The 16,403-nt window shown below is 38.8% G+C and overlaps 1 protein-coding gene across 1 annotated transcript in view; it reads right to left on the bottom strand.

Annotated features, from left to right (window-relative positions):
- CD109 (CD109 molecule) overlaps nucleotides 1-16,403 on the bottom strand; it is an 83,533-nt gene that overhangs the window by 35,427 nt on the left and 31,703 nt on the right. The window contains exons 8-19 of the mRNA XM_056344387.1: nucleotides 14,701-14,797; nucleotides 13,482-13,617; nucleotides 12,489-12,598; nucleotides 10,545-10,784; nucleotides 10,095-10,196; nucleotides 9,938-10,000; nucleotides 8,286-8,462; nucleotides 4,886-5,038; nucleotides 4,059-4,133; nucleotides 3,552-3,612; nucleotides 2,871-3,006; nucleotides 1,984-2,101 (exon numbers count right to left, since the gene is read on the bottom strand). Coding sequence (XP_056200362.1) covers nucleotides 1,984-2,101; nucleotides 2,871-3,006; nucleotides 3,552-3,612; nucleotides 4,059-4,133; nucleotides 4,886-5,038; nucleotides 8,286-8,462; nucleotides 9,938-10,000; nucleotides 10,095-10,196; nucleotides 10,545-10,784; nucleotides 12,489-12,598; nucleotides 13,482-13,617; nucleotides 14,701-14,797 — 1,468 coding nt within the window. The remainder of the gene's footprint in view (nucleotides 1-1,983; nucleotides 2,102-2,870; nucleotides 3,007-3,551; nucleotides 3,613-4,058; nucleotides 4,134-4,885; nucleotides 5,039-8,285; nucleotides 8,463-9,937; nucleotides 10,001-10,094; nucleotides 10,197-10,544; nucleotides 10,785-12,488; nucleotides 12,599-13,481; nucleotides 13,618-14,700; nucleotides 14,798-16,403) is intronic.

The following is a 16,403-nucleotide window of genomic DNA, read 5'->3' on the forward strand; positions in this document are numbered from 1 at the left end:
TTATTGAAATGTCAACTAGAAATGGTTTTCATTTGGTTTTCATAAAAAAAAATTCTTCCAAGTGTCTTGAGTTTCAGATCCAAAAACCCCTCAGCTTTCTTTCTAGCTAGCAAATATTCCAACTTTTTCCTTTTAAACTTTGAAAAGTTGTTTGCTAAAGCTTTCAGTGTCAAAAAATTCTTTAGATATTAGTCATTAGAGAAGTTCTGATGGAGAATTTTTGGTTCGCTCTTCCCTATGTATTTATTTTCTTTTGTCTTTTTTGTTTTGTTGTTCTGTAAAACTCTTGCAATTTTTAGAACATATTCTGGTATATTACAATAAAATACAATAGGGTAAAATTATCGACACTGTGTAGTAGAAGTCAAAAAAAAACCAAGATGCAAAGCAGTAAATGCCATTAAGCATGCAGATGTCACTTATCTATTTCCCCATTACTGTTTTCATGCATTTCTTTTATTTGCCTCTCTATATGGTACTGATTAATATGTTTCAGCATATGGAACTCTTAAGTGCAATCTAAACATCCCAGCGAGGATGAAGCACTGAACAGTGCATGTGAGTGATTAGTTAAATAATAATCTCAACATCTGTTCTACTTGCAGCCTTCTCAGATTTGAGGATGAGAGTCCAAGTATATACTTTCATACACTCTGAATCAGAAAAATATTCCTCCTTCTGTCCCACATCTGCCAAGCTGAGTGAAAGAAACAAGAATCATGACTTCAGTCTCAAAGGAGTCTTAGCCACAAAATTACGATTGGGGTCCAAATTCTGTGATGAAGTTATGATCAGGATGTTCAAAGCACATGTTCTGTGTCTGGTGTAGCAGCCAACTATGAAATCTGGACCTAGATCTTGGTTTGGATCCCAAAAGTTGCCCCTCCCCAAGAATTTGAGGGCATGAGAACTTAAACGAGTAAATGGCTGTCTCCAAGCTACGCTTGGACTAGCCTTGGCATCAAGCTGGAAATCCTGCAGCATTTCAACCTTTCTATAGGCACTTAAGTGGAATTGTCTCACTTAGGAACATAGTTTCTCTAGGACCTTCACATAATGAATGGAAGGAGTTAACTACCTTCAGAGGATTATTCAATGTATGTAAAATACTAGTTAAATGAGGTTTCAAAAAGTAATTCCTATTTTAAACAGGCTAAATAACTCTAAGTAGCTGTTTCCATGAATACAGTGAGCCTAGGACAACTGCACTTGTACATTAGGTATCTCAGATTAGAGACCTAAACTGAGGAGCCCTGAATTTAGCTTAAAGTGCTAAACTCCTTGAACACTTGAAAGTACAAAAAGAGCCTCAGGAGACAGGAACTTAGCAGCAAGCAGCATTTCACCCCACTGCCAGCTTTCGGTGGCCACTCTGCTCCTCAAGCTACATCACCCAAGAAGTAGCACCTATGTTTACTCCAAGACTAGTTTTGACAGATAAATGAAAGCAAGGCCAGAATTTAACCTTCAAGCAACCCTCCCATCCTCGCTCCCAGGGTAAGTCTTAATGGAGCAGCAGAGTGGCATGATCTTTCCAGCATAAAATGTGTTTCTCCCATCCCAGCCACCTCTTCCCAGCTAGTCTGTGCAAACCCCCCTGCATGCACTATCAACTCATGGAAAGCCCTCTTGGCAGAGCCAAGAAAACATGGAAACACACTGCCCTCAGGCAATCATTCTCCCTTTCTACATACAAAGATTCTGAAGGGGGCGCATCCTGAAAGTGCTCTAACAAAAATAGGCACCCAAGTACCTGTGTAAAATCCAAGATATTTAGAGGAGTAGGAAGGGGGGGGGGGGGGGCAGATACAGTATCACATATCTTCAGCGATGATGATTTCTTCACAGTTTAGATACACATGGCCTCTCAATCACTTTATTAGTATAAGGAGATGGCTGCTGTTAGAACTAAAATACAGCTTCCAGAAATAATCTACAGTGCTACCACCATTTAAAGGAGAAAACTGTCTAGTGCCATGGTACCTCCACTGGAGCAGTCGTCACTCCAAGCCCGCTGTTTTCAGACATCACAAAAGCACTGGCTACCCAGGATGTGATGGTATCAGGTACAATGACTTCCATTATGGTGTCTCTGTCAGATCTGATGGCAGAAGGGGAGAGCAGACTTTCAAAAGTATCCATTTACAGACATCACTAAGCGGACACAAATGTTTAAAATCCATCAAAAATTAAATCCAACCTCTTGGTGGAAAAAGCGCTGTTTATCTGGTTTTATTTTCCTAATCATTTATAAATATTTGTGATGGGATCAAAATAATTTTTAAAGGTCTAAATTATTTTAAATTACATTAATTGAAGGTAATTACATTGAATCACATTACATGTAATCAAATTTTACATATCCTTTAAAGCAATCCCAGATGACACTTGCTTCCCAAACCTCTCAGCTCTTAAAGAATACAAGATTTGTGCTTCATGACACCAGTCGGATTTCTATCCGACTATCATCTGTTTGAACTGCTCACTGAATTAGGTGCAGACAGGAATAAATTTCCCTTTCCGGGCTAATCACCGTCTTCTCATGTACTCCAGAGAAAAAGGCTGGGTCTCCCTATCTGCTATCTCCCCATCTTCAGAAGGATAAGAGTTACTTTTGTGTCCAGGATTTTTATCTAGTTTCTATTGAAACTACAAGGCCTTCAGTCAGGCATTGTCCTATTTTGTGCATTTTGTACAATGCATCGTTTGGCGGGTCTCCAATCTCACATGTGGCCCCTAGGTGGTAGCAGAATATAAATAACACCACATACTTAGGCAATGTTCTTCAGCACCACTGCAGAATGCTACTAAAAGCTACCAAATAACAACGGCAAGTGTAAATCAGTTTCCATTTCCTTCTAATCTTATACCTAGTTTTAGTGTCTATCCAAAGCCAAGTCTCTGGAAAATGTGTCCTCACATAGAGATTGCTGAAATCAGGAGGTCCATTTTTAGATACCGGCATATCATCACCAAAACCATCCTCTATGGGTATCATTCCACCATCTGCAAAATAAAAAAAATATTGTCCTACCTACAAATATCTATGTTTAAGAAAAATCAAATTAATACAGTTTAAAAAAGTCAAATTAATACAGTGTTTGCAGTGTTTGGAGAACAATCTATAGCTTTGTTACATATAGTAACTACATTAGGAACTAATTTTCTTGCCTTTTTTTTTTTTTTTTTTTTGGGTAAAAAGTGTTTCACACAAACTTAAGATTTCTACATGGCCTCTCTGGAGTGCTTATGGAACTGGCGTAACATGGCTACACATGACAAACCACTGGATTGTATCAACTGGAATGGCAAATAGTAGCTCCATTCATCTTCAGGCCTTTAAGTAGCGTCACTCAGGACAGCAGCAAAACCAAAGTTTCTAAAATACTAGTCATATGCATTTTGTATGTCTTGAACATTGGAAATGGTAATAGTTTGCAAGGCTGGATGAAGCCTGCATACAGTAAGAAGACCTAATAGGGGCCCTAAAACATGGATCTCCTCCCCTACTCAGTAAATTAAATTCAGCTACACTTATTTTTATTACTTACAAAGAAAATGTTCCTTATCTTCCTCAAGAATTGCATCAGTTGATATCCAAAGGCTGCATTTCTAGATAAAATTTATACAGTATATCTCAATACAAGACATTCAGGACATCAACAGTACTTATCTATTTTCTTTTTCTTTTCTTTTTTTTTTTTTTTGTAAGAAAAAAAAGTCATCATAATAAAGCAATCATAGAACTAAAGCAATTAATATACAGGAACCAACAAAACTGAGATCATCTGTATCTGAATATTGCCTTAAAGACTGAAAACTTTTCAAAGGGAAGATAATACCAAGCATAAAGCAATCCATATTTCTGAAAGTATAAACATATTTCTTTGCATTCAGAGTATTTACATATTGATAACTGTCACAATTCAAAACCCACATCAAGCCATGAAAGCAGTACGCTGTCTACAGTTGCGAACTTTAAAAAGGGCATTGTCTTCCAGATGTTCAAATCACTAAGCAGTAAGTAAAAAAGCCAGCTTAGAATAAACAAAAAATACCTGAAAGACACCGAAGGAACCTCTGACCAGGGGGAAATACTGTATTGTGCTGTATAAATTGAGCTCATGGAAGATCTAAGACAAGAAAAACAAAATCATACAAAGACTGAATGCAAATTCACATTTTTCAGAACTTTCAGTTGTAGATTTAATTCATAGAGCTGTACCTCAAGCAGCAGCTCGCTTAGCTCTCATGTCAAAGAGAAAAGAATCCAAGACAGGACGAAGGAGATTAGGCTGCAATGGTTTCATGATTAATGGAAGAGTGACCAAGGCTATAACAAGCCTAAAATAACAGCCTACAGTCCACTGATATTCTGCAGCACTTAGGCTATGTCATTTGAGCACTTTAAGAATGACGTATATTGTAAGCTCTTTCAAATTGTTGATGTACTAGAGCTTCTGCAACTAGAGGGAATTCAAAAAGATTAATAATTTATTCTGCTCTTCAAAAAATATTTTTTTTCTTTTTTTATATTACTAATTTTAAAGAGCACAAAGCACAAATCAGTAGGGAGATTTTCTGACTTTTTTGTCTTTTTTGAAAGAAGAAACTGCCAAGTGTTAACTGAGCAGTTTATCAAATGGAAGAACAATAAAGTATTAATTCAAATTATAAATGCTGGACCTACTACCTTATAAGCCTTACAGTCTTTTCCATTCTTTCCGCAAGTGTTGATAAACTACTTGTGGAAGTAAAAAAATTTGCATAATTAAGGAATAAAAATCCTGTCCAAAGAATATTACTTATTCAGCACATAAACTATAACATTTCCATGAAAATATTTCGTATATACAATAATGAAAACTTTTTCCCATTTACTTACAGAATCTTCTGTTATGTCGCTACTTTCTCCTAGAAGCTTTGTACTTTTATCAACAACTGCAAGTCCAATTACCGATCCTGGTTCTGTTGTACTGATTTTAAGGGAGACTTTCTCAGATGGTTTGACCTTATCTTTGCTCCAAGAGATTTTAATCTAGAAAAAAGTGAAAAACAGTATTGCTTTAAATTACACAGTGATATTTACTGCTACTAAGAACTCCAAGGAAGCATTTCCTTAGTTTAATTAGCTATAAGTAAGACTCTGGGTTTGCTTTTCCTAGGACCTTTGCGAAAAGACTACAGCATTCATTTTGCGCTCTTGCTCTCCAAACTCATCAGTTCCCTGGGCTAGTGGGAAGTCAGCATCAGGATCCACTGTCATTCCAACCAGCTCTCAGCATACAAGCAGCAACCTCTTGACCCACCAGGACACAGCAGTTTCTACAGCTGAGGGCAGTAAAAGAAATGAATTTGCTGTTCATCAGTGCACAACACAGCACCTAACATATTTAGTGAAAGATTATTTTGGGGAAAAATTCAGCCCTTGAAGATTACAACTAAGAGTTCCACAGTGAGATCAATATAGAAAAGGGATATATGTAATAGGTGCACGGGTAAGGAAGAAGGAAATAAATAGGTTAGTACAGCATCAGGATGCCTTCCTTGGGGTACTGAAGAGAGGAAGGGTCATCAGCTGTAAGGTATTTCTAATGCATCCCATCCCCACTACATCAGAGGACAAGGCAGAATTTCTGTTTAAAATGAACAGTTTTACTCTCTTCCCTCATCAAACCACCGTTACTACAAAGTCACGAGGTAGAATTGAGGTCCACACTTAAATTTCCTACATTTAGCTGACCATGTTTCAGTTCAATGTTTAAGCTCCCATCACACACACAGTCAAAAGAAATAATGGAGACTAGATAGTCGTTTGGCTCAGCACGAAGCATAAATCCAAGTGGCAGTGAATAAAACAGTCCTACAAGCTCCACAGACCGAAATGGCTGTGGGTTGGATTCAGTTACATAAACATTGGCACTTAAGTGTCGTTTGAGACATTCAAAGGCATCCAAGACATGTCCAGTGGTAGTGCCAGACAGGACACATGACTAAGCCTTCTGCAGCAGGAACTGGAGTCCAGGAAGAATAACTTCAAACCACACTTTTGGGGTAACTGATTCTATGTAAACAGAGTTTAGACACGTAACTCACACACAGAGATGAGACTCAGTCACTTGAAGGCAACTGGACACTTAAGATGTCCCACAGAACACTGTCTGATCCTCAGCTCTCATTCCAGAAAGGGACAGGTCTCCTATAGGACCTTTGAAACATCCACCTGTCCCAATGATGACATCTTGAATACACTGTGGCCTCTTGGAGGACAGTAGATGTCTGTGCTTAAGCAACTGAATCCTGACCCTACATGTAAATACATGTATTAGATGTTTGAAACTACAGCCTCATTATACCCTTCCTCTGATAAATCTGTGTAATGGTATCTTCCAAGCACATTCAGTATGAAAATCACAGACCAACACCAAACCAACCGATGCTGCCAATATAATGGGATTAGCACCATGTCCTTCACTATAAAAGAGCATCACATTGATTTACTCAGAAAAATGCTTTGCTTCTGGGTTCACTGTAGCAGTGCACCTCTGTATATTTGATTTTACCAACTCATTTACAGAAATTAAATGCTTGGCAAGGCTACAAATTACACAAAAAGTAGCTTTCCACAGCCCTGGATTAATTTCAGTGGCTAGCATTGAAATGGTGAAATAGAAATAGCTTGAAATTTTGAAGCCTTTGAAATCAGTTCTTTCCTTATCTTACATTTTTTCACTATCCAGTGAAATGCAGCAAATACAGCAGGGTTGAAATTCTCATAATGTATTGTCTCAACTTTTCATCCTCCCAGTATATTACCCTACGATCATGTTTTTCATCCATAAACTACACTTAATCAAATTGGCATTTTCAAGATCAGGCCTTACCTCATTGCTACAAAATGTAACGCAATCTTATTTGTGGACACTGCAATCAGTGGAAATATTTCAACTTGTTTCCAGAAGGCTGAACCAAAGAGTTTTGCCTTCGTCATTAGAAATACCTTCCTATATCTACCCTAAAACTCTGAAGTTTCAACTAAATCATCTTACTTGTTTCCTATTTATTTAGATTCCTCAGACACTGTTACATAATAACATTTCTTCCCTTCTGAGGAAAGGCTGAGAGAGCCGGGCCTGTTCAGCCTGGAGAGAAGATGACCGAGAGGGGATCTATCAGTGTCCATGAATATCTTAAAGGCCAGTGTCAAGAAGACGGGGCCAGGCTCTTCTCAGTGGTGCCCAGCGACAGGACAAGAGGCAACAGACACAAACTGCAACATAGGCAGTTCCATCTGAATATGAAGAAAAAGTTCTTTACTTTGAGGGTGACAGGTGCCCAGAGAGGCTGTGGGATCTCCTTCTCTGGAGACGCCTAGACACAACCCTGTGCAATGTGCTCTAGGAGAACCTGCTTTAGCAGGGGGTTGGACTAGACGATCTCCAGAGGTCCCTTCCAACCCTGACCATTCTGTGATTCTGTGATAATAGCCATAACCACAAAATGGGTGCCTACAGCCCTCTCACCATCCTGCCTCTCCACTTCCTCATCCTGTGATAACAATGCTCATATCCTGAGTCTGGATAAATCACAAAGCGAATGGAGTATTTTTTCATGCAGGAATAAGACAAGCAGCCTCCCTACTGATGTCTGGTTGTAAGTGTCAAAGTTTCCATAGGGGAGGAAGAATTTGAACCCATTGAGAGCCTTTGAGTGGTCTCACCTGTAAAAAAAAGCACACCGAGGCTTTTATTTGCACAAAGGACCAAATCTCATCTTGGAAAAATCAATTCATTGCTACAATAGTAGGTTTCCCACTGCTCTTCAAGGTTTTTGAGTTAAAGTACGCACAGTCACATCATACACAAACACTGGTCACATTCACTGATGACACACTGTGTACAATGTGACCACTGCCAGGCTAGAACAAGGTCTTCATAAACATTTACAGTTCCACACTTAGAGCACTTATGAGCGCCTTTCCACTGTACTGGCCCAGAGCAATCTTCGGTTTAATAATTGACCAAACTATTAAAAACACAAGGAGATGTAGTGCACCTGTTTATGTGGAAAACACAGAGCTAGTAAAAATTTCTTTCAGATATGCAATAGCTGGATCCTAACTGCACTGGTATTATCAAAAGCCTTTCCAAGGACTTACACAAAGCTCAGGTTAGATCCTCAGTGAGGAAGTCTTTTCACATTTAGAATCCTGTGACCTAAAATACTGTTTACCTTGCAATAGACAGACAAAATCATGGTCTCAGACTCAAGTTCAATACAGTTACCTTGTCATCCAAAACAGGCTGAATGGGGACAGTGAGAGCATCATTTACAACCACTCCAAGCTCATCAACATAGAATACAAGAATACATGCCAAAGGAGCCCAGGAATTTTCTGCTGTTAAAGTGAAAGTTTTTGCAGCCTTTGTGCCAAAAGCCATAATTTGCTCCTTAGATAACACCTGAAATGGAAAATTGAAACACACAATCTGTTGGTATCTCAATATGCCAGAAGGTCTGCAATTCCTTCTACAAATAACTGTTAAAAGAAGAGACATGTAACTGTGACTTATTTATTTTACTATGTGGTTGACCAGTTCTATAAGACTGGGTGTGGAACAGGAGGGTAATGTAATATTTATATATTAGAAATAGATTTTTTCCATGCTTTAACTCTTTTATCACTATGGACAAGAACTACAATGATGAGGAACAGCACAATATATGCTATGAGAACATAAAAATACAACAGCAATACAGCTAGGTCACATGGGTCATCTATAATAGCATTTGAGTTTGGATCAGGAACACAGTTTTAAAAGCAAATCTCTCAAACACCCCTACTTACCACACTTCAGTTTGCACCATGGAGAGTGTGAACTGGGGCCCTCTAACATGTTCCAGTTAAAAACAGGCCTTCATTTACCAGATCAGATTAGAGCTAGTCTGAAGGTACCTTGAAACATCTTGAGTTCAGGCCCACAGCATCAACTTTTTCACTCTAAATCAGTTCCTGCTGGACCATACCATTGACTAATGAAGACAGAGCCACGAAGGGCAATTCCCTGCCTTTGACTGCACGAACCTGATTTTTTAAAAATCTAGAATATATTTCTATTTCAGAAAATACAGATGAATGCCTACATTTCATATTATCCTAAGGTCTTCCTTATTCAGTGTACTATTAAAGTCTCTGAAAGAAAAAAGAACTGTAAACTGTAGTTACCATGACCATTATGGTGTAGCCTGTGCACAAGACAGGTACAAGTTAAAGACAGGAGGGGAGACGATGGTATATATAAAACCTTCAATCCAGATGCTGTAAAATACAGTACAGCAGCTGAGCCATTAAACAAGCCATTTACTTTAAAATGCTTCCTACAAAGTTCCCTTGTTAACAATGCCACCCTGCTCACTGGGCCATCTCTTTCCTCAGCGGGCAGGTCTTCTCCTTACCCTGTGCCTGCAGGCTCAGCCCTGACAGTCCTGACGATGCATATAGGCTCCGCCAGCCCCCTGCTTCCACCTGCACCTACAGGACTTACTGACATGCCCCAGCTTGGGCTACTCCTGGGACATCCCTGCCCCTTCTCCCATCATGGGTGTTCTGCACAGTCAAGAGACAGTATTGCTCTCACAGTTGTGCCTTGTCTCACACATCTATAACCAAAGATAACCCAACACCCAAATCAGAGACACACTTTTTCCAGAGAGCACCTCCTTACAGTGCCAGGGGCATTTCTGCTAGGTAATGAAATGGAGCTCTCTTTCAAAAAGGACCATCTTAGTGGAAAGGAAGTTTTTGTGCCTCTTTCACAAAGCACAATGAAAAATACTGACTCTCTCCAATGTACAGTCACATTCCACTCACTGGAGTATTTTTCAAGTTGGTAAAAGTCATCTTGGATTGCCCCTATATGTAAAACCAGCAACTTACCAGGTAGTGGAACTCTCTCACTGGCTTGTTGCTTGCAATGCTCACCTCAAAAGGCTTCCCAGCCTAGGAAAAGCACATAATTCATATGAATGAGTATGGAAACATAATGAGTAACTTGAACCGTTCTTAAACTGGCAAGTTTTGTCTCAGAGTGTACCTTTATATCCTGGCTTTTTGTTTTAACCTGGAGATAAGTCTGGCTGGGGGAGCTGAACACATCATAGACACTTATGTCGGTCCTACTGCTGAGGAACTCTGCCTGAAGACAACGCAAAACAAAGCTCTTAACAAAACAGAAAAATCTGTGTGGTGATCACGTATAAGGTACTGTTCACAAGAACATTGCAGCCTTAATGGCAGTACAGGACCACTTTACTGCTTGCTCTGGATATCTGTTTTGGTTTTTTCCCCTGTTACCTTGGTACAATTATCAGATCACATTTAGACAGGATCCATCTCTTTCCAGCTCTAACATAAATATGAGGTAAGGAAAATAACAGTAGGTGACGTATCAGCTGTTACTGATGGGAGAAACAGCAAGTCATTGATCTCAGGCCACTCAATTTGGTGTGTCACTGCTCGAAAACAACATATTACAAAGCAATACCTGAACTCTCAGAGTTTTTGTATCAGACAGGATTGGAAACTCAATATCAATTATTCCATTTTCTGGGACAGTGTAATTTAGGACATGGACTGTCAGATTTCTCTCCTCTGTTGCCTCATTCTCAAGGTGAGAAAGTGAAGATTGGTGAAAAAGCAGGTCTGATTGTTGTGCAGTGATTGTGACAAGATTCTGCCTCTCTTCAGCTGTCAGCTGGTTGCTATCAAAACGTGTCACCTTTAGCTAAAAGCAAAAAGACAGAAAACAAGGTAATTCTAAAATGCACAACATATAACCTATGACAATATATATGCACTCACATCATATCAAAAAAAACAAGAGCATCCTCAGATTTCTCACATATCAGTAACTTTATTCTTAATCCCTGTGAGCACTGCAGGTGAGCAAGTCATCCAAAAACAAAATAATTTTTTAACTCCAGGGAGCAAAGAGAACAAAAGCAACACAGATGGAACTGAAAAGTGACCTTTAAGGCAACTGAAAGGAGAGCCTTTCAGCTCTCCCAATTACTCTTCTTGTTGAAAATGCCTGTCTCGCAGGCAAATTATACAGATCCGAATATTTAATTTTATCACTTGTATCTCACCATCACAACAAAGGACAACCTAACATTACTTCATGTGCAGGAAAACGTGTCAGATGAGCAGAGATGGTGCCAAGTCAGATGTCTTTATAGATTCATCAAATGAGCTGAAAAAAGGCCCAAAATTCACAATCTGCACCTTCTTCACTCCAGTATCCATCAATCAGTACTACAGCTTACATCAACATTTATTCCCACATCCAAGCACACTCTCATCTATAGTAAACCCATTCTCCTTCTGCATTACACTCTAAAATTCAACTTCTACGTTTACAAGTACCAAACTGTTTCCCTTTTCTTTTTCAGTCCAGAGGTGTCACTCCATTACCTCTCCTCCTCTGCCATTATTTTCCTATCCTCTTTGTACACCATATGCAGATCTCCACTTACTAGTAATAGCAGTAGTTGTTCCTTCATACTCTCCTAGGAGCATAACTGACACCTTCTTCTCTGCCAGCTGCAAGCATTGCTAAATGCCTCAGCTACCTCTCACTCAGCTTATCTTTGGAAGAGAAAGAAGCAGCAGGTCAGAGCTGGAGTTAAACTGGGACACTGACAAAGAAAATGAAAAGGAAGAAAACCAAACCCCCCAATGATCAGGCTAGCACAAAGCTATGGCTTGAGCCAATCTACTCTGAAGGTGTATATTCAGCCTATTTTATTGGTATTTAGGTCTGATTTCTATACAGTAAAGCTCAAGAATTGTAAAGTCAATTCCCCTTTTCAAGCAAAATGCAGTGACGCAATATGCAACCTCTGCTAAATACAGAAATATTGAACGCAGACTATGGACAGCATGAAGAACATGAAATATTTCTGAGAGAGAACTGCAGCTGGTGTAAGACAGACAGGACAGAAGGCATAAAAGACACTTTCACTTGAAAGCAATGTCTGATGAGTTTTACTGAATTTTCTAACAACTGCTTAATTACACGTATTCATTAAATAAAGTATATATTTCTGAGTGTATACACACACACTTCCATACACAAATATTATTAGGAGGGTTGGGACTCAACAACTAATTATTTTTTAATGCACAGTCACCTAATGGAAAACAATCAGCTAGAGACTGAAAAGATTCCTCTTCCATAACAATGCTGAGAAACGATAAAATATATCCTGCCAACACTATAGCATTCCCTGCCAGTTTTTTCTTTTCTAAAGCAAATGCCTCTAAGTTTAGTATTTGCCAACATGTATCATGAAAAAGAGGTAATTTGAAAACAAGTCTGTAAATTATACTTAAAAATTCAAGGCAAACTTTGGCATCTAAGCAAATATACAGGAGAGGAATTCACATTTGTTTATGCACAGATTGTAATTAAAAAAAAAGAACTTACAGTAGCTAAGAAGTTCAGAGAAGGTTTTATAACTCTAGAGTAGTCCATAAATTCAATAAAATAGTCACTTTGCTTTGGAAATATGATGGTACTTGAATTTTGGGAGATTCCTGTTGAATAATTGTATGTGTTTAGACAACATGCTCTTAACATGCATATTTCTTTAGCAGTATTACTATTCAGTGTCCATGATTTTTAAAGAATTCTATCATATTTTTCACCATTTCCACTCCTATCACTCTTCATCCCTCCAGCTAAGGATGAGTACAAAGGTGGTATACAATGTTTTCCACAATGTTAAGTAAGCCATACCACATACTGCTCTACTCCACACAGACTATGTCAGAGTGACACAAGGAAGGAACTCATGAATCCCAACTCAACCAACTTCACCTTGCTGGGGTTACTACAAAAAAATCTGTAATGAAACCTAGTTTCTAGGACAGGCAGAAATTTGGTACAAATTATTTTTTTCTAATAAGCAGGGTGCAGTGGAACAAGAACAAAAAGGCTCAGTTTGCAAATCAGCCAGTCTAGAAGAAGGTAGACAGTTGACAAACTGGGGCAGAACTCTTTCTACTGATGTGGTTTACAAACAAACAAGTAAGGTAAGTTTATGATTAAAATTGTTTGTAAAACCCAGGCTAATGCTAGCAGTTCTTATGCCTACTCTTCTCATCAAAAGTGATCGGTCATTGACTTTAAGCCCCCATCTGAACTTATTTCTTGGTTATATACAAACCATTGAGCACAGAACTGTATTCAACTGACTTAATAGCTGGTTAAACTATATAATATCTAGGCAAGCAATAGTTCAGATAATACATTTTTTTCAGATAATATATTTGCATGTATATGGTTCACACTGCCATCAGCACATGATATTTTTCTAGCACCCCAATCAATCCCTTCTACACAGCAGTTAAATTCTTCCAGTACCACCTACTCCTTGGATTTCTCTCAGAAGACATGACACATGACACCACCACATACCTGTGAGCGAATCAGTGACCACAGCGATAATTTCTATTGGCTCTGTGTAATCATTGTCACCTTGGTGCCACAACTGATCAGCATTCAAGTTTTGCAACGTATGCTTGTTACAGGTTATATTCACAGATCCATTTATCTGCAATTCAGGGAAAAAAAAACCAACTGTTGAGCCAGCAAAGCCAAGGATGTCTTTCCATCTACAACAGCTTATTTCTGATTAAGTCCTGTACTCTCCCCACATACAAGTTCTGGGGGGTCAGCACCAGAGAATTATGAACACTGACCTCTTTTTGCTTTCAGTAACAATTTTTATCAAATCCAGAAGTTCGTTACTTTTTAGAGTCAACAATGCCTTATGGAGAAAGTTACTTTTTTTCCCCTAATAACTAGAATTACCCACACTTCTACATGGCCAGAGCAGTGGTGCCTATGTTTTACAGAAAAATACAACGAACAGATCCCTGCTTGAGGAGGAGTGGTACACCCTATGCAGTATCTCTGAGCTCAGAGCTTCTGTAGGCTAAGTGCTGCTGAAGGCACTGAAGTCAGCCAACTGCTGAAGTCAGCCAACAGAAAATGACAGGCACACCATTTAGCAGAAATTGGACCTGCTTCAAACGTAGCCCACAGCTCAAATGTAGAATGCTTGATTTTGCAAAAAGATGCCATGAATCTATCGCTACTTTTAAATCTTCAGAACAAAACTGCATGCCTTTTTAAATTTCATGTTCCAGGTTACAACTAGTACAGTAACTCCAGTGTAATTACTAGGCAATTAGTAGGCAAAAGGCTTTGGTCTCTATCATTCTAGAGCTCCACCTAGAGAATTACAGTGGTCTCCTCCAGCCTTGTAACACAGGGCTGAGCATGCAGGGGCACACACAGAGCCAGGGAGTGTTCCTGGGCATGTGTCCTCCATCACCTATGCTGCTACAGCGGCTCCTGGAAAGTTTTTTCTTCCTGGGCCAACTAGCACTCTCCAAAATAACTTCCAGGCACAGTTCAAGGGATCACAGCAGCCAAATATCATTCCCAACAAGCAGCCTGAATGTAGACACTTTATTCTGGAAATTAAAGAGAGTTTAACACTACCCCTGCAAGTCACTCAGACCATGCCAGCTGAACTCAGCGCTCCAGAATGTCACAGGCATATTTAACCTACAAAAGGAGACACAGGTCTAAAGTCTGCAATAATGCAAACTGTTAATGGAAGACTCACCTCCATTGTTGTTGTTATATTTCTCTTGTTTGTCCAGTAGGAGACAGAAAGGCAAGTGACCGTTACAGTTCCTTTCACTGGCTTTCCATATGTGTACCTGAAACACAACAGTCCAAATCAAACAAGGAGCCACCGCCGGGGCTTGGGCTCCTGAAGAGCTCTCGAAGCAAAAGATTCTACTAAAACATTTTTTTCCCGATCTCAAACATGGCGAGAACACATTTATACTTTGAAACACAATTTTCAATACTGAGACCAGTTTATCAACACTAAAGTCAGATGCACAGTGCTGCTCTTCCCTGCACGAGTTCTATAAACCTATTACTATTATTATGGGCTGTACAATGTAGGAAAATTAACTATATTAAGCTAAGCTGGAAGTAAGTCATTGAATAGAACACCAACGCAGCATCATTACTAATACACAGTAGAGTTAAAAGGAGATGTGGGAAGTGCAAGTGTTTTGCTTCCCAAATGCTGCTAACACAAAATGAGAGGCCTCAAGATATCTGTACTCAAATTACTTACTAATCACAGTCCAAAGAAATCATGGCATTATTACATGACAAACATAACTTGCAGCTGTGGCAAATCTGAAAACTGTAACATACTCACTTCTAGAATGCCATTAGCAACCTGAAGTCAGTAAGCAGTAATAAAATAAACATTTTGTATACATGTTTCCGTGTTATACATAAAAGAAACAATGACATTATCAGATTTAGACAGAGAAAGGTGAGGTGGGCACGCCAAAATCACACTAGTCCATCAGTAGTAATGCACTAAGATGTGATAACTTTAAGTATTTTAAATCATTATGAATTTGGCAGCCACTTAAGACATATCAAAGCTGAAAAGCAGAGGGAAAGAACAATAAAATAGCATAGTTACAGGAAGAACTCTGACAACACTGTCTTGCATCTGAACTCAGTCTTTCCAAGCAGACCTAATTACAGTAATAAGCTGCCATTAACCTTGAAATGATACTGCCATTGGATAGCATCTCTGTACTTAATCTAGTAACACTCCAGAGATGAGAAAGGAAAAGGATTTTATGACATCTACAAGTGTAAGGGACACATAAGCTCTTTGTATACAGAGGCATTATGCCTATAGGAGCAGTCACCAGGAATGAAGTAATTCCCTATAAATAATTATGACATATCAACAAAACTTTGGCACTACTGGGATTCAATCTCAGACCATTCACTGGCATCCAAGTCTGGACTTACTGCAGCAGACAGATACACTTTCAAATACCCTATGAGTATACCTAATGTAGGAGCCAGGTACCCTGTAGAAGATCAAAAATACATAGGAAACCAAATTCACATCAGCATATAATGGATTCCAAAAGCAAAACAGAATGGAAAAAAAGTTGAGGAAAACCTTTTTCTAAAAATTGCCCCTTAAAAGAAACCTAGATTGTTTATAGTATTAGGCTGCATTGCCTCTAGGAAAGGAAGCTTTTTCTCAGAAGTCCAGACATTTAATTTAAATAGCTTGTTAAACAATCATTTCAACATTTCACTTATAAACAGAGTGTTGTTTAGAAGGTATGTATTTTATTGCATTAAAAAAAAAATCACAAAAGACCTTTTATTTCAGGTCTTCTTGAACGGATCTGTCAGGTAGCTCTATCTGACTCTCGTCTTCCCAAAATAAAATTAATTTCTATTTGAGATTAATGCATACTAATTTTT

Source organism: Falco biarmicus, chromosome 6 (genome assembly GCF_023638135.1).
Source record: "Falco biarmicus isolate bFalBia1 chromosome 6, bFalBia1.pri, whole genome shotgun sequence".
Classification (NCBI taxonomy): domain Eukaryota; kingdom Metazoa; phylum Chordata; class Aves; order Falconiformes; family Falconidae; genus Falco; species Falco biarmicus.